Genomic DNA, 22,155 nt, shown 5'->3' on the forward strand with positions numbered 1-22,155 from the left:
GTACACCTGATGCGCAAGGCAATAATCAAAGCATGTATCCTTTCAGTCGGTTTGTGTAACCTCTTACAGTATGTAAATCCATGATGGATTTGGCGGATTCTAGTTGCGAGTCGTGTGCCCTTGAACGGCGTTTATTGCTACTTCAGGTTGTAGACAAACGACTTTAAATGCATTTAGTCTTTCTAAACTCCAAAGTGGTTGATGGATTACTATTGACTCTCATTTTTATTTCCCCAAAATCTGGAAATGTGAACCACTTGGATGTGTTTGCAGTTCTGTTGTTAAATATTTATCTGTCAAAAGCTACATTGCATGTTTCTAAGTCTACAGAGACTATCCGTTGGTCTTCAGTGCGTTTAATCAAGTTATGAATTAAAATACATCTTTTAATTCATGGCGTATTTCGTACTCGATCTAAGTCTAGAAATGCTGGCTTTTGCAATGAATGTTCAAGTTGTAGATTTATTCGCAATATACCCGATAATTACAGACCGTTTAAAATGTTTTGAACACGTACTCTTTGAAATGTCTGAAATTATTGACAACTTAATTACTGTAGTTATGAAATGCAAAGATTAAAGGTTTGCATTGAAAGTTTGTATTAGAGCAAACTTCAAATACAATTGTATACATTGTGATATTATGTAATATTGAGCCTGCGTCATTGTGTACCCACCGTGAAGCTTAGGGTCAAGCAAGCTGGGTCACAAGGGGTGGGGGGTTGGGGCTGTCAGACAACGAAAACAAAATTGTCTAGACTGAAACCATAAAACATTTGTTGAATATAAGACACATTATTATCAAATTTTTTAGTTCATATGGAGTAATTTAAATTGCTGTTTTAATGTTCGTAAATTAAAATTTTGAAAGGTAACTTATGTACATACTCGTGATAAAAGAGCTGTTGAACGTTGAATGGTGAATGGAAGCCAATTTTGCTGCTGTTAAATATATAACATTTAATTCAAATCACTTGAAAGATGGATTTGATATTAAATTGTATATAACGTTTGCATTACGGAATAAAAAGAAAGGAAAAATGACTCATTTGTGTTTCAGTATAAATGAAAGAAACCACGTATCATTACTTTTCTTCAATGGACTATTACTTGTTCAAAATATGTAATTTCAAGAAACATAAGCACACCCCACTAACAAAACACACTTCAAATCGAGAGTATGTAATGAGTTGCATTGTTAAACCCACAGATTTAGATCTTAATTTGACGACACCCAGAAAAGAGACTGAATAGAATCTCGTTCATGGGGTTTACTAATGGCACATTTCAACAAATAAATTCGTATGTAAGAATTTAAATCCCGGGTACATGATTGAAAAAAAAAATTGTGTGGTTTACATTCTATAGATTTTGTACGATCTCAACCAATTATCCCGCATGGTTCCGTCCAGGGAATAGAAAGCTTCTCAGCTCGTATAGCAATACAGTGGTAATAGGATTTTAAAAATTTAAAAGGATAAAAACCGAATAGATAGTTTACAAGAGATCAGTTGTGGGTAGATATTGAAAGGTGGCATATTGGGATTACTGGTACGATTGTGATGTACGCCCAAGGATCCATAGCACCTCGTGTTTGGGGGTAAACACTGGCGTGCTGAAACTGTTTGCGGATTCTAGCGACTAACAAACTGTAAGTTTGCTCTTCCTGTTTAACAACATTTTAAAAAAACTGTTACAGTTAATAATTCATTTATACTTTCATCACAAATAACAGAAATTGCAAAATGAGCAATATATACATCTAAAAATGATGTCAACTAGTTAATATTCTAAACATTTTTAGATAACTATAATAAAATATTAAATACATGTAATAACAGGCTCTGCCGTCACCAACTTTGCTCGTCTTAATTTACAGCCTCAAATCTAGTTTTTACCTTAAATTTATGCACTGTTCCTTTCAAGATTTGAATAATATTAAAATACTGGTCTGAAAAGAAATGTATAACATTTATATCTTTATATTGCTATCTTACACATGTTCACAATTTATAGTGAAATATGCCATGTCATAATTCATAAACTAGCAAGTTGGAAGTTCTTTGACAGTAACAACATAAGAATTATTAATTTCGCATGTTCAATTTATTTCCCCCTTAAACATGGACACGGAATTACAATATCTGCGCGTGAGAGAAGCGATTTCATTCAATGGTCTTTTTCATAAATAAAAAAAAAATGAATTAATATCTTCACTGGAATGAATAAGAAGTCTAGGTATAAATACAATACTCCAATTCAAGTAAAGACAATGATTTAGCGATTGCCCGTCCCCTTATTAGAAAACACAGATGATCAACCAGAGAATTTTAAGCCGATGGTAAGCCATTGTCAACATTTCCACGGGCCCTGGCGGTCGTCAGTCTCCATCTCGACAATGGTCATTCGTTATTGGCACCGCTCACAGAAATGGCCAGATTTTACTTAGAAATCCCTATCAAAGATAACAGAATTGTAATCTCTCTAGATGATTTTAATCTGCGTGAAGCATGTTTGTTTGTGTTTGAGACGGTTAATTTGTAAAATATTGACACCTGGCATGTGTAAACGAAAATCTTGAACATAAATCTCAAAATGACGGACGCCAGCGTGTAGACACAGGAGGCGCATTTACGAATATCAAAATCTGTAAAATTTAATAAAATCAGCAATAGAAGTGATAAGAAATTTTAAATTCACCATTGTATCAAAACGGAACCCCGTGGAGAGAATTTGAATTCTTTAAAAAATTTCGTTATATAAGCAACAAATGCTTTAATCAAACATCTCTTTCATGAGTAATTCTTTTAAAAAGGGAGGGGATCTAGTCCAAGAGATTATGATGCTTATGAAATATGTTGTGATTTAGAATTGATTTTCAATCAAAAAATGATCCGTGGTCCAATACATGTGATTGAGTCTATTTCCTTTCCTTCAATCAATACGCTTAATTGTACGTTGAGTCAGACGATGTTAGGAAACTCTTGTTTGATTGAAAAAAAATATATATAAGACAAGTTTCAATTCATTTTTTCTACAAGCTTACTAACTTTATGAAGCTATTACTGAATACCGTAATTACTAGTACTGTTGCTATATTTGAAATATTAGTCAACCGTAGATTATGAACAGTATACACAAAATACCGGTAAGGCCACACCAATATTATATAAATAGTGCCTGTTTGGGAGGGTAACAGTTGAAATTGACACCCCGAGGAAACCATTGTCAACCGACGCGAAGCGGAGGTTGACAATGGTTTTCGAGGGGTGTCAATTTCAACTGTTATCCTCCCAAACAGGCACTATTTATTTTGTTATACTGAATGTCTTAAATAAAAAAATCATTTTTATTTGTATGCAAATTTTTTTAGACGGTACATAAATAAATTTGTGTGGACGATTATATTTTTTCTGCTTCTTTTGGATTTATATTATAAAACTATTTAAACTACGAAAAATAGAGCGAAAATAGAACATAAAACACCGCAGAATTTCCTGGATGCGGGGAATTGATATTAACATTATTTGTACAGTATTATTAAAATACGAGCGCGTGGGGTCCGAAGAACAAGAAATTATATTAGTGTGGCCTAACGAAGATATGATTTTTTTTATCATACATCTTCAATGGGGCAAATAAATATCCCGATCGGGTGAAAACTACGGTGAACCAACGCGAAGGGATCATAAATCGGTTAGAATTCCCTCTGTCACTTGATATTTGCTATCGTGTATTATACTTGAAAAGATAACATAGCGTAAAGTAGCACATAAAAGTATTCAAACTGTCTTAGTTGCAACTGTAACAGGAAGATAGAGAGGACAGCCTGGTATGTCGTCTGCATGCGTTGATTTAAGAATTTGATATGCGAATGAGGTTAAAATACAAGTATCCCAGGACAGCAGAGGCATATATGCTTACACGTCTGGGAGAACAAATGTTCAAATGATTTATAGGCCTGCCAAATTAAAGAAGAGTACCCCATTATCACAGTAGTAATGCTAGGTAAATATGGAGGGGAATGTTATTTCATATCAATAGGTTGACAAATGTTTTGTTAAATTATTCATGACAGTGTGTATAGTTAAAAAAAAATATGGTAATTTGTTTTGATGTTTTGATTCAGATTTGCTCAAATGGAAGGTAATTCAGGATCAGTGGCACAAAAATCGCCTCGTCCGCATCAGAATGGAGCGCAAGCAGACGACAAGAAAGAGACAAAGCCCAAAGGGTTCAACTTGAACTACATGCACAGTCCTCCAACAATCATGCCTAATTTGGGGAAGAAAAGAAAAAGTGCTCTACCGAAAACCAACGTATCACGTGTCCTGTTATACGACAACGTCACACAGCAACAAATGCTTGACGTTAAACTCTCTCACATTAAGGTGGAGCAACATCGCTCCTGTCGTCTGCTGGACCTTCATAAGAAATCATTTATAACGCGTCAGAGGAGACGTCACCAGAGACTGCAGGACGCAGGACTGATACTTCCAGAAATTGAACCAAAACCAAAACCAGCACCGTCTCCGCCGAAATCTCCGGAACGACAGCGAACGGAAATCACCGAAGATCTAGAGACATTGAAGCTTCCGTCAATCGAAGAAGATGAAAATGGCAACAAACGTCACGTGATATTCAAACTAAAGGACGCTAGTGGAAATACTCAAGTATTTCATACATTTGACGAGGAAAATGGCATATTTTCTGAAATTGTCCCATTACATTCTTTCTATGCAAAAACTACCGATGATCCACGTTTTCAAGGTCTGGAAGGCGCTTTAGTTAAATCAACAGCACCTTCTGAAGGATTTAACGAACTGAGTCCCAGCTTCCGACGGGAAAACACGAAATATCCGGAGCATCTAATAGCTTTGATACAGATGAATCAACCTTGATTACTCTTTTGTTCCAGGGCCTTATTATTACTTTGAAGTTGCGATTATTCCACACGAGTTCGTTTGAGTGTTTCCACAGATTAGCAAAAATGGGAATTCAGTTAAGCAGAAGTGCAAACATTTTATTGCCTACCAACATGTATCTGGTTTTTAATTTGTAACAACAACTTTAAACAACAACCATATATCGGCTTTGTTGCTAAAGCGTATTACACTGGGGTCTAAATTGAAATGTGTGCAAATATTTACTTTTGATTAAATGAAAGTACATTAAACCTTATCCATGAAAATAAATCCAATGTAATTCTGCATAAAAGTATATCCTGGGCAATTAAAAAATCCGCGTCACCTTTCTAAAAGCATTTCTGTTGCAAAAAGGGTTTATTTTGTAAAACGAGGTACGTTAATGAATGATAAAAACACTCTCTGTGGTTGGTTTTTTTTTTTATTTCAGTTTTTCGTTTCTACTGATCACTTCATGTTCAACATGCATATATATCTTGATACAATATTAGTATATACTTTATACATTTGCGAAAAAAAAATTACCTGAAAAGCAGGATATGACCTCTAAGCAAATTTGCATGTATACACGTTTTATTTTGAAAGAAATCTTTTTTTGTAAATGCATATTGGTAAAAATAACATAAATTAAACAAAACTTCAGCAATACATTTATAAAGTATGAGAAAAAAAATTGTATACTTTTAAAAAGTCTTCAAGTATACTTTAGTATATAAATGTGGACTTCAGGGATGTGGAGAAATAGTCAGTACTTAGTTCAGTCTCTTTCATGGTTTCTAATGCTCATTTAAGACTTCTCACATCAAATTTCTTCAGATCTAACCATTTATAGTCCGAGCGTTTAGCCTCCATGTATTTTTCCACAAAAGCCAGAAATTCTTTAGACTGGACTTTCGGGACTGTCCGGGCGCCGGATTTAGAGGGAGGGATTTTGAAGCAGCCAATATTTATCTTATCCACTGTGACGTATTTTAGCTTGGCAACCACTCTCATACAACCGGAAAAGGAAGTGGAGTTGACATTCAAGTTGTAGAATTGTAAACAAATGCTGGCCAAATCCTTCAGTCCTGGTATGGCGGCACACAATGGAGGAGGATTTCGAGCTAAACGTATAGTAAAATAAAAAAATAACAATAAATGTAATTTTGAGCCAAAGATAGTTAATTAATAAAATAAAATAAATGAATGCAAACTTACAACAAATATGTAGTACATGACCGATTTGAAACAATATGTTCAAATATTTATTTCACTAAATACTGACTAGATCATCTATGTACATTAGTATAAACAGTAAAAAAAAAATCAGTTCAATTAAAAGAGGCGTAATCTATTGAAGCATATTATACATGTTTGTCCAATGAAGAGTGTTTACCTGAAATAGAGGCGTTGATGTAGACGTGTCCATCCACGCTGAGTGTGACCTCTAACCCGTAATCCTGGTCCAGGTACTTCACGTTGATACACACTGTCATGAAATATAAACAGTAGGTAAAAAGTTCACAAAAAATCAGAATAAACCTAGCTTGCAAATGGTAAAAAATCAACACATTGACCATTAGAAAACATGTCGACACTCTCTGTATAATTATTTTGCTAAAAATTCCTTGCAGTTCCATTTGATGAAATAGATAAAATTGCAAAATCAGATCTATTTGAGTACTAGTATATTTGGGTCCAACACATTTTCCCTTTTAAGACCCAATTAATTAACAAGTCGTTTTAAACATTTTCTAACAAAACTCAAGCTTGACCTGTAGTTTCTCATTATCAAGTTACTCAGCAAGTTTGAAATTAATTCTCCGAACCATAATGGGGGGAAAGTTGCACAAAAAACCCGACAGCTACTGAGCTAGAGACATCGACAAAAGACATCTCTAGCTACGTAAATAATAAGACATAGAATACTCTTCTTCAGCTCTTACCGGTGTCGTTCAGACCTATCTTGTCCACCTCTAAATGCTGACAACATCCACACGTGTAGCCCACACAGCTACACCCGTTAGGTTCCTCCTCTACATTCTGTGGTTTGTGATCAAATACTGCCAGAAAAATGAAACCAAAACTGCTTTTATATAAAGAATAATACTAAATATATCGATTTATAATGTTTTAAATACTCAATGTTTTCACATTAATGAAATCCTAAATTGTCACTGAAAACGGGGATGGTCAAATTACATCAGAATAACTGTAGTTAAAGTTTTCTTCGATGAAACGGTTTTCTAGACCATCGTATTCCTGTGCAAATGCATCAAAATTACAGAACATGGGCAAAAAAAGAGTGCACAAATGTTTTATGCTTTAACCTTAAAAAATCATTTTAAAATTCTAAAATATTTTATTTGAACGTACGGTAAAAAAAAAAATGTTTTAGTTCTCAAGCACCGCCACATCTGGATAAATGCTGCCGCGTTGATTAATTTTTTTGCCATATGGAAAAGGGGAATAACCCATTTTTCAAGTCAAACATGAAAATTAAGTTACTCCCCTTTGCACATCCACCTAGTATCTGAAGCATTACTAGTATACTTTGAAGTTAATTGGGTCCGAGAATCAAATTTTTTTATTCTTTCCTTCAAATTTTAAAACATTTTATTTAAATTTATATTCTAGTACATGTAACAAAATGAAATCATACAAATGTCATGTTGTAAATTCTGAATTTACCGGGTGGCAGTAAATACAAAATTTACAAAAGTAAAATCATCAACAATAGCCTACGTCCTAATATTTTTGTCACAGGTTAATGTTTTCGTCACTTTTTCACAATTTAAAAAAATACACATACCTATCCCTCAAAGAAGAACAATTGATATCGATGAAAAGAAACAAATCCAATTTTTTTAAGACTTCTTTTTCATATATCATCTATTTTTACCCAGAGAAAACACGATCGAAAATTAATTTCTTACGGAGATTTATAATGGGAAACGTTAATATCATTCTTTAATCATTCGGAAGTCACTCGAAACATCTCGCATAATTTTTAACGTTACCATCTGGGTACTTTCATGTCTCTTGTAATTTAAAATTCCCGTGGGCCGTGTGTTGAGAAATCTGACAAGCTAGAGGGGTGTCTCAAGGGAGACGTCTTCAGTTTTTTTCGTATTATTGATTAACATCGTTTGATTACTAGGGTATTTGTAATTATTGAATAATTCAAGAAAATGTGCTGCATAACTATCTTGGGACAGAGTTAAACACAAATGAATTGGTCTATTAGTATTTCGTTTCTGCATGATTCTAGTGTTCCTATAGTTAACATTTTAAACTTAAGTATAATGCACTATCCTTTGCAAACCTGTTTCATGCACAAGCGTAGAGTACTTATACATTTTTGTTGTTTAAACAAACACAAAGAAAAAACAAAATATGTCACGGTGGCTTAGAACCCTTACATTATAAAGTGCAGTTTACAAAGCACTTAGCCATTTGAGGCACAACAATTGAAGTCTAACATTTAAATAATATATTACTGTATTTTTTACCACGAGTTTAAGGACTTCATTACTTTTCTGAAACAACAAACGTTGTGCTTCAAATTAATAGTGTTAATGTATTATACTATACTATACTACAATACTATAACAAAAATATAGAATACAGACCGACTCAACAAATTAATAAGCCCCTTATAATATAAAAGTCCCTCAGCATGTGTTTTCTTCATCAGTACTTTAGCATGTTTAGACTTGACTGTTAATTCAATTTCACCGACTTCTCTCCTTCACTGTTTTCTATGGCCCTGCCCATCTGATTCCAAAGATGCATAATGTCTAAAGCCATGACCCCCAGTCCACCCCAGAAGGGTGAGGACCGCAACGTTGCAAATTGGCCGTGGTTTGCAATGATGCACGCAATAATGCGAATAGGGAAAAGAATTAAAGTAGTCCTGCCACAATCCCATATTTATCCTATTTTGTAAATAAAATGTCGTTTTAAAGAATGGCAGTAAACACTTCAACTGCCGTTTTTCGAAAGCTAAAATGTATTATTTGAGTGCAACTCTCGGAGGGGATGTAGATAAGACTGAGTTAAAAAGCTGTTGAAAAATTCTACTATATATAGGCCTATATGTGTCTTTAATCTCGGCGAGATTCGTCGAGACTGAAATTTTTTGACTGACGTCTCTTCTTCGGAAGAGACATCAAAATTTTCAGAAATATCAGTCACATTTTTAGTCTCGACAAATCTCGCTGAAATTAACATATTTTTGAGAGTCACACTTGGACAACGAATTAACAGATAAATAACTCTACTTTCACTTTCAATATGCTCATGTTTCTCAGCATTTTACCTCGGATACTCGGCAATGAAGACGGATGGACAAAATTAAATGTAACAGCAAGTAATGCCAAGCTTAAGTAGCCTAACATGATAAAGCTGTCTCTTTTAAATCCCATCACAATATCCTTCCGCTGAAGTAACAAATGTTTACATGAATGAACTACAATAGGAAATGTCGACTGCTTTGTAAATGCAAAAATACGCACTGATTTTCTCCGGATTTTTCATCTTCAACAATCGACCTTATTTTCTCCAGGGTTCAATAAAATGACTCAAGGAACTGTCGAAATCTGCCCAGTCCTAAGTGAAAAAATAAACTGACTCAAGATTTTTGAATTATTTGATGACAGGTTAATGATGTTATAGATATAAATATTGCGTTTAAATTGTATCAGCAGGCAAAAAAAAAGGGGGGGGGGCAAAGCCTCCCCCCCCCCACTTTCTCTCGCAGCAAACATAATTTTAATATATTAGATTTCACCATATTTTAAAAAAATAAAAATTGAAGTATCAGGGAGCTACCGCCTCTTGCCCCCGCATTTTCGGTAGAATGTAAGGAATTGAAATGAAAATAAGGAAATATTAAGAGTGATGTTGAAAATTTCAGTTACAGGAATACTACGCCCCCCCCCCCCTTTGTTTTTAACTTGTCAAGATGATGATTAGTCGAGCTCCCCCCCCCCCCCCTCTTTTTTTTTTGCTTTCGACGCCACTGCATAATAACAAAAACTGATTGACTTTCCTTTTCTGTAGTTCTACTATTTTAAAAAAAATAAATTTTGATCACAAAAGGATGGGGACTGTCACGCGGGACCCCGGCCCCCTCTAAATCAGCCAATGGCTATTTGCCTTATCAAAAATGTTCTGTGGTCGATTGCCGTTAATTTATATAGTCACTTACATGTATTGCACAAAGTGTACACGTATTGTGTTCATGGTACCACTGATAGGAAAAAATAATTTCAAGTGTATGTAGATATTGAATAATATACGTAATTTACCGTTCATTGGTGATCATTCAATGGACTTTCTGGGTCACATGTATATGAATGACGTCATGACCCCGTTAATTCTCACCAACGCGGGTCAGTAGTTCATCCAACGATAAGTCAACGGCAGCTGTACATGTACTTGTAAATGTACAACATATATATAAATCCATATATGAAATTACGCCGGCGTGAAGCGATCTGAAGACCTTGCGAGGAACTACTATAGAAATGAAATACATTTTATATACTTATTCTCCCTTACTATAATGATATACATGTGTAAGTTCTTCTACATATCTACATGTAGATACGTTATTTGTGTTATTTACAACATGTGTAATATCGGTGCATCAGTTTGCATTCTTCTATACTCGTAAATGCAAAAGTTTCAATCATTTTTCATTTTAGCCTACGATACTTATCCACCTTTTGAACAACCGGCCCCTGAAATATATTGTCTCATTGAGAGAACTTAAAAATACTATATCTGAAGGAATTCGGTGTCCTGCATCGGACGATAAATTGTCCAAAAGAAAAAAAACCCTGTTAATAAACGCTGTTTTGTTCTCATGTAAAACTGTTAAAGCCAATTACAAATCTGGCAACTGCTTTCGGCTTTATAAAAATAATCACTTGTTTAATATCTTATTTTAGAGTGAGTGAGTGAGTACATTTCTAATTTCATAACCCAAACAGAAGTCTGGTATCGTAATCGTATCAGAATGTGCGTCATCGGGGGTTATCAATTGTCTTTATATAGAATATTGGCGAAAGTTTCTCTGTCAGAAGGGAATTTATAGTGACATACAAGGTTTACATTACAGGATTAAACACCAGTCCACAATTCAAAGGTAACTTTTGACAACGTCACAAAAAAACCTGTATACAAATATGTAAATTATCAATTTTGATCTCGGGGCATAAAAGTCCTTAGTCAGAATTTCATGTCTACATTATAATTGTAATCATTATGTATCTTTATATTGATGTGTCTATTTCACATAGTTTTAGTATACTAGTATGTATATAATTATGTGTGTATATTTCATATAGTTTTACATATTATATGACACATTTTAGTTGAGGGTTTGTTTAAAAAGTCAGCTACATGTGTTACATGTATTTGATATTGACCAAGATAACACACATTTTAACACTTTTATATAACCAGGTAACTTACTTACCTGAAAGGTTACCAGGTAATAAATGCAATATTTTCCTTTTCTGTCCAATATTACACACCATTCCTCAATACATTTTAAAGATTTTTGATAATATGTACAGCTAAAATTCTATAACACGTTTTTTTTAATGCATTTGTCTCACTGACACACGTCGGTGTAGTTTTGAATCAAGTAAAATGTAGCTACATATCAAAAATACAATTTTTATTAAACAAATGCACGAGGAGGTCAGATCATTATAAGGCATAGTTTTTGAAGTGATATAATACGGGGGGGGGGGGGAAATTTCTTTGTTCATCTCGCAATTTATTCATCATTTTCATATCCTGTGAAATAACTGAACTCACATACAAGACAAATCTTTTTTGTCATTATAAACAAATTCATTCATATTCTTATAATTTTAGCGCTATATAATCATTTCGTAATTATCGTACTTTCAATAAGTAAAAAGTCACATGCTGAGACGAAATATTTTACGTCATATCTTGAAATTGTGTCATCATGTGGACATACATGGTGTACTCATGGCGCAAATATAGTATTTATTCATATGTGACGATTTTGTGGGAACAAAGGACAATTATACTCGTAATTACACGAACTAATCAAAATAAAGCAGAAAAAAGGATCGCCAATCATGAAATCATGTTTTTTTCATACCATTTAAATCATAGCTGGTTTATCAGAAAGTCATTTTCCATTTTGCTGCTCGCTACATGTACGTTCTGTCAAGAGAAAAACCGACACTAAAGATAAGAACTTATACAGTGCACCATCCCTAATTTTATGTTTCATACATTAATACATTCAAAAAATTACATGCATGTAAGGATTCTGTTCTAAACAGAGTAAAATTTAGAAAATTGTTATATATTACAAAACATTACAAAATTTTGTTTTCTGATATTAATACTATCATAATGCTATTTCGTGCAGATACAACATGCAAACCACTTTCCTTATCATCGGTCTTGTGACGACAGCTCTACAAGTCCAATCAACGGCCATCCCTGGCAAAAAAGCTTCATTTTTATCCATGTGTAAGCATCGCATACAAACCATTCGTTCATGTTAACTTCATAGCGGGGTAATTTCAGGGTCAATGTATATGCATTGATTGGTTAGCGTCTTTTGGCAATTTTTCTGAAAACACCCCCCCCCCCCCCAATAAAAACCAAAAAACCAGACAACTTTTAAAAACATTAAAAAATACAAAAGTAGTAAATATATTACTGTTTAAAAAGTGTACGAATAAAAAATTATGCTCACATACTGTACACATGTATATAACATACAGGTACATATGGCTTAAGGAGAACAAATCCCCGCCGTGAGGAAGTATCGTTTATGAATTGCATGTGAATCTCTTGTTTCAGTGGAGAACACCGTTAAATCCACGCTAGAAAAGAAACTGTTGACAGAACTGGAAAAGAACGTCGACTGGAAGAACAGCCCCAAGTAAGTCCATCAAACGGCAATGCTTCGAAATTTTAATTTCATCACATTATTGAGGCACCTTGTAAGAATAGATATCCGTGACATATTGTTTGTACAGGTTTTACGAAGAGGCCTTACAGCTGATCAAGGAGAATGAGGGCCAAATTCTGGGTGGAATCATGAGGATGGTCATTGACAAATCAAACGGCACTGGAGTAAGTACTTGAATACAGGTGGAATATTATATAAAGGGAGGGGGCTTTATGATACCATGGGTCGGCCCGGAAATTTCTAATTAATATACTGAAGAATAATAAAATTCAGGAGTACTGGCATCTTTTTAGAAAACAAAGGTTTTGCTGGAATATTCGTACCCCACCTCTAAGATTGTCTTATGTAATATTGTAAGTTCGCTCTGATGAAAATGACCATGAATTTAGTCCTTCTTTTTACTTTATTTTTACAGAAACTTTCCATCAAAACGGCTGAGGAGGTAGTCTCTGACTTCCTGACCTCCAGGACTCACCACAAGAGAGACGAGGACGATCACATGATGCCCAACTACCTCAACATCAAGTTTGGCGGATTTGGTGAGTATCTAAAAAATTACTTCAACGTGAAAATTTATAAAATGGTATACCTTTAAAATTGAAGTTGACATCTTCATGTTGTTTAATGCTGCAACAATTTTTTTTTAATTTACAGGCAAATAGCTTGTTGGAATGTTACCACTTGCTAATAATTGCTGACAGAATTATGTGCAATAAAATTCACGGGAAAGGGCGGCTACTCTTATATATACACCATATGTACATATTATCATCTTGACTTGCAGTTCTTTATAAATAAAACATGGACTGTGATACCATTATATACATATCTCTTAATGCACTTTGTTTCCATTGATAACTGAAGTATTTTGTTTCATCAAATCTCAAAATTGATGTTTTGTGTATAACGATGAAAACTAAATAAACGGTTCTGGCACACGATGAGCTCAAAGCATTTTAAGCCCATACTTTCTTACCTACAAAATATATTATAAAATAGGTTAACTTGGGGCTTGGTGATCCCCAGTAAAACAATCTGATAAAAATACGATCTTGATTTGCTATTATAGAATGCTACATGTACACACTCCGCTTTTGTTGATTGCAATAAAGTGTGTAGCAATCAAATTAAGCAGATCAGGAATCTGATTTCAAACCAAATGAAATAAATAGCAATGCAATTTCCACTATAAGTACACTCATATCTTTATAAGCATGAAATTTTGTTTTAAAAAAAAATTCAAACACATAATGTACAAAACCATATTCATTTACCAGTATACATACAGATGCATTCATCGTCAATTTCAATATCAAAATAAAATGTATCAACTGCACACGCACCTTGCAACACATTGCACTGTCAACAACAGTTTTCCTGAAAGACCTTGACTGTTATGAACACAACGGGACCATTATCATGTCAAACTACGCTGTCAATATCACAGTTTATACATGTACTCCCGAACAGCAAGAAAGAAGCTCTAGATCCGGCTAGCCCTGTCTGAACACAGCAAAGATGTTACAGTAGCATAGCACCAGTGGTGGAATTTGAGGTTTTTTCAGTAGCAAAAAGTGTACCAGATATTCCTCAACACCAGCATTAATCATAAGATTGGAGTACCAGATATTCCTTAACACAACTGGTAATCACAAGATTGAAGTTCCAGATATTCCATGACACAACTGGTAATCATAAGATTGAAGTAACAGATATTCCATGACACAACTGGTAATCATAAGATTGGAGTACCAGATATTCCATGACACAACTGGTAATCATAAGATTGGAGTACCAGATATTCTTCAGCATCAACGGTAGATTCTGAGGTTTTTCTCCATAATCACAGGTGGTAGATATTACTCGGCACCAGTGGTGGAATTTCAGGTTTTTTCAGTAGCCACAATATCAAAGTACCAGATATTTCTCAGCACCAGCGGTAGACTTTGAGGTTTTTCTCGGTGAGGGCAGCGAGGTAGGTTTGTTGGTTGAGCCTCAGGGTACATGTGTCCACCACCACCCCTCCTGCAGGCAGGCGCTGGACTAGCTGACTGGACGATGTGTCCCAGATGTGGACCTGAAATTGGTCATCAGGAAATATCAAAGAATATCTTAAAGTTTGATAAAACATAGTTACCCTCTAGAACATGACAGCAAAAGAAATTGAAAATTTTCTCAAATTTTGAAGGACAATAAATTAAAAATTGGTAACGGGTTCAAAATGTCATCTTTATTGAATCCATAATCTGACTAATTTTTAAGAGTTATACTATCTGAGTACCATCTACCGGTATACATGTATATACTATGTTCAAAAACTTCAGATTATTTCTAATCTGACATATATTTTGAAGAGTCGTACCCTATGAATTTATTCTCATTCTAACTATAATCTGACTTATTTTGTAAAGATACACAGTACTGTAACCTATGGACCAATACTTATTTTAACTATTATTAGACGTATATTTTGGGGTGTTATACTCTATTAACCAACACTAAAACCAACTAACCCCTGATGAAGTTTCCTCCCCGGCACACACCAGCATCCTACTGTCCTCTGCTGGATGAGTCATCAGAAGAGCTCTGGTCAGCACTGTCTGTGTCTGACTGCCATGAAAGGTGTGGACCACGTGACAGCTACATCCGTTGTCAATGACAGCGGGGTCAACACTCAGGTTCACACAGGTCATCTCACACAGCTTCAAAAAGGTCAAGGTCATTAACAGCAAAACAACCATCCAGTCTAATATATATCAAATTTAGAGTATTGTTGAATACATGTATGTAAAATAATTAAAAATGTCATTAATGATAAATTGATGTCATAAATGATTTGTTGTTTTTTGGCCATTATAAAAGTAGAATCTCAAAGTAACATATACATTGTTCAAAATATCTTTTGCACAATTGATGTTAGAAATTAAACAACAAAATAATCAAGTCTGCATAAATTTTCAAATCCCCTCCATTTAACGACTGAATTCAATTGTATTTATCTGATTTTATATTATAACTTAATAACTGACCTATATAATCATTGACTACTTTTACCTGATGTCTACTGGTGGGATGTTTAGAAGTAGGTCTGAAACTAGCTAACAGGTGTCTGGTGTGGCTCTCGAAGCACAAACTGGTCAAGTTACCTAGAGATCAACAGCACAAAGAAATGTTCACTGCATATATGTACCGGTATATTGTACCCTTGTAATATACTGTATAGCATGTAAATGTGAAATGAATAGTATCATTAATGGTTTATATCCAGATTTCATCCAACAATAAATTGACATGTGTTTCAATACTGCCCACCACGGAGGGTAATATATGTAAACTTAAAAGACTGAATCTTTTTATAGAAACACTACACAAAAATGTCAAATCCTAAGTATTTTCATCCATCTTTACCTTCTAGTGGCAGCATGTGCAATCTGTATTGGTTATCCTGTTTCTTCTCATAGAAGCTGATTTTATTCAACTGGCCCACGACTAAACCTCCTGGCCTAAAAACATAAAAAAATATGCCTAAAATACTTAAAAAACTCAATTTTGAATATTAAGCAAGCCCATCATACTATATGTATTCCATAGTAATTATAAGTGAATCTGTCCTCTCTGTTCAGTTTGAATTTTTCCATCAGAGGGACTGTCAGAAATGAAGAGCAAAACACAAATTAAATTGATAAGATAGTAAAATTTTAGTTGTTACATGTGTATGCATATGTATGTATAATAACCTAAAGCCAGCTTGAATGTCTTTTGGAATGTACTGTAATGATACCACTGGTGACCGTATACCCTCAGTATTCAATTCCTGGACATGCTCAGAGGTGTTCCGAATGTCAAACTCCATTACATTCCCATTGGCTTGTCCAGCATAGAAAAAATTCCTGTCATCTGTGTTCCACACACAGCTCCAGACAGGATTGGAGAGATTGTATCTGTAAAAACAGAAAGGTTAATTTGTGTCAGTCATTTTTTGCAATTTTAAAAGTTTCTTATAGAAAACAATACAGAATACAATTTCTGCATTTTCAATATTTTGCGTTTGAAAGAGATTGCGAAAAAAAGCAAGAAATGGCAAGAATTAAATCATCGCGAAAATTACTGGATAAAAGGTAATTTTCTAATCAGTTGTGCTGCACCTGACCATCGTTACTAGCTAAGTTCAATACATACACTAGCTGATTTTGCACATTAATGGCTGAAGAATATTATATGTTTGAAGGTAAAATGTCAACTACCTGTAATATCTGTTATAAACTAACTTCTATAAGCAACTGCTTTATTGCTGGATATAACAGTGCAATGTGGATGAAAAGGGCAATGCTATATATGCATTTATGTTAACAACCAGTGATTTGAGACTATAAATAATGATGACCAAGAGGTACTGATAAATGCTGGAAATACAAATGAAAGTTGGAAATATTTCACAAATGATTTACCATACACCATTCAATGAATGACCTTTAAATGAAATTTTCAAAGTTTTAATACAATGTTTAGAAGTGAAACTCTTCCTTATGATTTTATCTTTATTACTTTTCCTCATCAATAATCTTACGTCTGTACAACAGTATTGCTGATGACACTTGTCATCTTGGCTGTTTTATCCAATCCACAGCTCAGGAGTATTCCGTCATCCACAAACGGGTGGAAGCAGCAGTCGCGGATAGCTTTACTGTGAACAGTTAAGTACTGGGAGGTTTTGAAATCCATACAACTAATCTGTTTGGAATAGAATATACGAGTCATTGACAAATTAATAAAATTAAAACAAAGTTTTAGATTTCCTTGTGATAATAAACACTCCATATGCTTTTTGCAAGAATGAGACACATGATTATAACTATTAAAGATAGCTGGATAAAGAAATAATTACTTGAAGAGCATTATAATTATATAACAAAAAAAGATAAACAAATTACAAGGCCGTTGTGTTTTAAAGATATAAACACTGAAAATTTGGACCCGCAATGCATCTACATGTATTAAAAACTTGCCTTTTTGAAACCAAATCCTGGAAATAGAGGACTTGATGAGGGCTGGGAGACAACCAGAGTGGCCAGGGAGGGGGAGTAGGACATGACCCTGCAGTTTCCAGCCTGCAGAGACCATATCATAAAACCATACACATCATACAAAAACATGGTTCATAATAACTGTTGCTCTTCTTACTTTAAGGAGAATGGCTGCTTATATAAACCATCAGCAGCAGATGGGAATAATGTTGTTACCGGTAATAATAACTATTGTAACAGTTGTAATTATTTATATAAAATAAAGATTTCCTTGTATTAAAAGTTAAAGAAATATATTGGTTTTTTACTTTCTTGAAAGTCTTACCTCCCAGATCTTGATAGTTTTGTCCAACACAAAGTGACCGTTAACATCTCGGACTTGCGATTGGGATGGCGCTGAACCAGAGCTAGCATCAGATCTACCAAGTTTAATTTGTATAGTAATCATAAATGCATACATCACATTAAATTCTAAATCAGGCTATAAATACAATAAAATTAGCATTTAATTCCTCGTCAGTGAGAGGAAATGTTAATTCAGGGTCATACAACTCTTGCAATCGAAGTCAAAACCCTCTTACCCTAAAAAGCTAACGAATCATTTCAGCTTAGGTTAACTTTATACTTTGATGACATTTATAACAGAATCACAAAAAAGTATTTTTTGCTTCAAATAAAATACCAGTGAGAGATTTATTTGAAAATGTCAAAAAATAGCATTTAAACACTTTCAATGATAATAACTGGTATTACCTTTGAATCTCATTGCACAATTTTCATTTTCCAATGTGACTACCCGGTAATTACCTGCTAGTTTGTAGCTGGCGTTTGACTTTGTCTAGCTCTGTCTTCAGTCTGTTACACTCCTCTATGGCTAGCTGGTACTGTAAACGACACTGTGCAGCTTCCATTTCCACCTTTCTTCGAACTTCTCTCTCTTTCTCCAACTCTTGTAATGCCCTGTCACGCTCCGTAGTGTCGACAGCCTGTTAAAATATTTGTACATTATGTAGTTAAATTGTTAAACTCTTTGCATTCAAAAATAGGAGAAAATACAATTTTGAAGTAACTGCACATTTGTCATTGAGTTTTTAAAAAAATATTTCACTATTCTATATATGTAATATTTTATTCAATACCAATCTCACACCTCCCAATTTCTTTCTATTCCATCAAAAACATTTAGAATATAAACTCAAACGCATGGCTCACCTTCAGTGATTTGGCATAAAGAACCCTGATGTCTTGTCTCTTGGCTTTACAGTTACATTGGGGACATTTACCACCCTGACCCTTCAGCCATTTTTCAATGCAACTGAAAATAAAAGTTCATATTGAATACATGTACTATATAAACTGATACCAAGTCTTTGATGTGCAGGATACCTTTTGTAATATAATATAAAGCTACAATAATTGATGTATCAATTTATCACATGTAATTCATAAATTATTTGATTTTTTCCAGCTATGAAAAACATGCCAACCTTTGTCCAAATAAATGACCACATCTTAAAGATGCAAGTCTGTGAGATCCAGAGGTGGACCATTCCTCAAAGCAAATTGGGCAGCTCTACAATATTCAAATTTATACTGAGTAAATTTGTCAGGAAATGTATCTCTTATTAGCAAAATGATTAATCAGTTAAACCTACATTTAAAAGTCATGTTATAAAAAACACATGTAAAGCCTTAAGAATTTTTTTTCATATAGTTCCCTTCTGAAAAAAAAATTATCAAAAACTAATTGGATTATCTTACATTTCCGTCTTCATCATCATTTTCTTGATGATCACTTGCTCCTTTAGGCTTGTCTGGAGTAGACATCACTCGTCGACGCTTTGGAGTTCTGAAGTCTGAAGGGGAACTGGTTGAAGCCTGAATTAGCTGTATATTGGAGGCTGCAGGTGTTTCAAGCTGCGGACCCGGGGAGGTTGCTTGAGCACTACCGGTATTCTGAACATCAGTCACAGGTAATTGAGGTATAGCTTCTTGCCCAGGAACCTCTGCATTTTCCACTACCAGAGGAGCAGCTACTGGTGGGTTGGAGTTTTCTTCTTCAGGGTCAGAAACAATTTCCTGAAAATTACAAAAATTCATATTGTATTTTATTATCTTCCTAAGTCAAGGATTTCTGACACTTGCTAGGGGAGGAGCAGATCAGAAACTTTTGACTTTGGAAGATGGGATTTTATTACTGGGTAAATCTATAGTTGGATTATGAAATTGAAAAAAAATTGTTATTTCAGATTTTCCCTTCCATACCACGTCTTGGTTTGATGACCTTGAATCTTCCCCCTCACTGGAAATCACTTCAGGTGACCTGTCACCTCTGTTCTCAGAAATCTCTCCATCTCCTCTATCCAAATTCTAGAAAAAAAGAGAAAGGTTATGGTGGAAAACCTCATATAGAAATATTTTCCGTAAATCAAATACATTAAATTCTTTAAATATCCAATGGTGTTAGAAGAGATTTGAACTAAAGCATAAAAATTACCACTATACTTGAAGGACCTGGGTTTTCTGAGATATTGAACACAGGTAAAGGTGGGGCTGGTCCTAAATGTACTGGTGCAGTACGGTGAGAGACATCACTTCTTCCAGCTCCTCGACGGCTGCCAGTGAAGAATCCAGCCAAAGTCTGCTGATTTAATGAAGTAGATGGTGATGCTAGGTCATTATGAATGAACACCCTACTCCCACTTGGCGACGTTTGAATCGTATCTGTTATACTCCCTGCCTGTAGAGAGGGGCCAGTCTCAGATACCGTATTTGATTCATTATCGTCTCCATCACTCGCAGCAGACATTATTCCAATAACTATTTGTATAATATACTTTCATGCATTGTTGGAGAACCAATAATATAGTTCGCCATTAATTTCACATTATGTTGCGAATTCCCCAATAGAACATCGTATACATAAAGCATCGGTATGATTTTCAAGTATTATGTAAACTATATTACATAACGTTCATTAGATCGTACCGACATTTCCTTGAAAAAAAGTAAAACACATGGTTAGCTACTAACACGACATAATGTCAAATTTTGCGCCAATCAAGTCTCCCATTTTGGATTTGGGTAAAATTAGATACCACTTGCGACAAGAGTTGTCGTTCATTGTTATCCCAATGAATACACTACATGTACAGTATAATCTTGATTTGAGTAAATATCGTTCATAAACTTGTTTCTAAATATATTTATAATGAATAATTTTTTTCAAAAGATTTGTTGATTCATTTTAACACACAAGCGCGCGACTACATACATGTATGTACATGTATATGTGATATATGTGCTGTTGTAATTTTGCATGGAAGAAAAAGGAACTGTGAAACATTATGCAAAAGTCTTTTGTTTAGTATTAACAAAAACTTTCCTGTAGATACTAAACATCATATATGAAGAAAAAGAAATCGTTTGAACAGTTTTAAAATTTAATATTGGTTTCAGTAAAGATCCGATAATATTTAAAAAAAAAAAAAACTATCTTCTGATAGATTAATAATTGTCCCACAAGGTAGTATAAAGACGTAGCAAAAATTAATGGACGTGTAAATCATTCAATCAATCAATCGATCGATCAACTAATCAATCAATCAAATATGTAATGACAATGACAATTTCTTTATTCTCTTTTATTTATTATTTTCTTAAGAAAAATCAATTGAACAATAATACATATAATACATACATTGTATGCATTGGAGAGTGACAATATTTTAATATGTCCCATATACGAAGGCTATCGCAAAAAATACATTGAGCCTTATTACTGGAAAAAAAAACCTTCAATGTGTAAACTTCTGCAACTTTTTAATGTTGAAAATGTAAAGGAACTATGTAATCTGGGTAAATTTATTCACTTTGGTTTGAAATTAAGAAAAGATTTACTTAATGCAAATTAGATGTTGATATCATAGTATGTACACTTCTGCCACATTCTCCTGTTAACCTACCTGTACGTGTATATTGTTTATATTTATTGTACTGATGAGCTGTATAGCTTAAAGTTAATAAAGAACTGAACTGAACTGACAATACAAAAGTGAAAAAAAGGAAAAAGTATAATTAGCAATTAACCTAGAGAGCTAACTCTCTGAGTCTCATCGATCAATTACAACTTTGATGAATTTACACAGATTAATCAACAATTTTTTATTATTAGTATTAAAGAGTTGTTGAAATTTATAAACATTTGGTTGTGTGTATAAGTATGAAAGTATGTATAAAACTCTCTTATC

At 34.1% G+C, this 22,155-nt stretch overlaps 4 protein-coding genes across 4 annotated transcripts; 2 read left to right on the forward strand and 2 right to left on the reverse strand.

Annotated features, from left to right (window-relative positions):
• The first annotated feature begins 1,437 nt into the window (after positions 1 to 1,437).
• Positions 1,438 to 5,327, forward strand: LOC105333444 (uncharacterized). Its single transcript, XM_011436429.4, has 2 exons — positions 1,438 to 1,650; positions 4,129 to 5,327. Exon 2 carries the CDS (start codon positions 4,139 to 4,141, stop codon positions 4,898 to 4,900), a length of 762 nt encoding a protein of 253 aa, XP_011434731.2. The 5' UTR covers positions 1,438 to 1,650; positions 4,129 to 4,138; the 3' UTR covers positions 4,901 to 5,327.
• Positions 5,328 to 5,329: 2 nt separating this feature from the next.
• LOC105333445 (uncharacterized) lies at positions 5,330 to 9,401 on the reverse strand. Its single transcript, XM_011436432.4, has 4 exons — positions 9,225 to 9,401; positions 6,850 to 6,966; positions 6,300 to 6,392; positions 5,330 to 6,027 (listed from the first exon to the last, which is right to left on the reverse strand). Exons 1-4 carry the CDS (start codon positions 9,328 to 9,330, stop codon positions 5,708 to 5,710), a joined length of 636 nt encoding a protein of 211 aa, XP_011434734.3. The 5' UTR covers positions 9,331 to 9,401; the 3' UTR covers positions 5,330 to 5,707.
• A 1,511-nt stretch (positions 9,402 to 10,912) lies between these two features.
• LOC105333446 (uncharacterized) lies at positions 10,913 to 13,705 on the forward strand. The gene is made up of 6 exons (XM_020069390.3): positions 10,913 to 11,057; positions 12,330 to 12,433; positions 12,770 to 12,851; positions 12,949 to 13,045; positions 13,297 to 13,420; positions 13,536 to 13,705. Exons 2-6 carry the CDS (start codon positions 12,337 to 12,339, stop codon positions 13,541 to 13,543), a joined length of 408 nt encoding a protein of 135 aa, XP_019924949.2. The 5' UTR covers positions 10,913 to 11,057; positions 12,330 to 12,336; the 3' UTR covers positions 13,544 to 13,705.
• A 427-nt stretch (positions 13,706 to 14,132) lies between these two features.
• On the reverse strand, positions 14,133 to 21,003 carry LOC105333447 (E3 ubiquitin-protein ligase rfwd3.S). The gene is made up of 14 exons (XM_011436434.4): positions 20,403 to 21,003; positions 20,171 to 20,275; positions 19,667 to 19,984; positions 19,393 to 19,478; positions 19,118 to 19,220; positions 18,713 to 18,891; positions 18,231 to 18,324; positions 17,888 to 17,989; positions 17,449 to 17,612; positions 16,619 to 16,822; positions 16,290 to 16,384; positions 15,936 to 16,027; positions 15,395 to 15,583; positions 14,133 to 14,958 (listed from the first exon to the last, which is right to left on the reverse strand). The coding sequence occupies exons 1-14, from the start codon at positions 20,712 to 20,714 to the stop codon at positions 14,809 to 14,811; spliced, it is 2,193 nt and encodes a 730-aa protein (XP_011434736.2). The 5' UTR covers positions 20,715 to 21,003; the 3' UTR covers positions 14,133 to 14,808.
• Positions 21,004 to 22,155: the final 1,152 nt, after the last annotated feature.

The sequence above is a fragment of the Magallana gigas genome, chromosome 5 (assembly GCF_963853765.1).
Source record: "Magallana gigas chromosome 5, xbMagGiga1.1, whole genome shotgun sequence".
In the NCBI taxonomy this organism is placed as follows: Eukaryota; Metazoa; Mollusca; class Bivalvia; order Ostreida; family Ostreidae; genus Magallana; species Magallana gigas.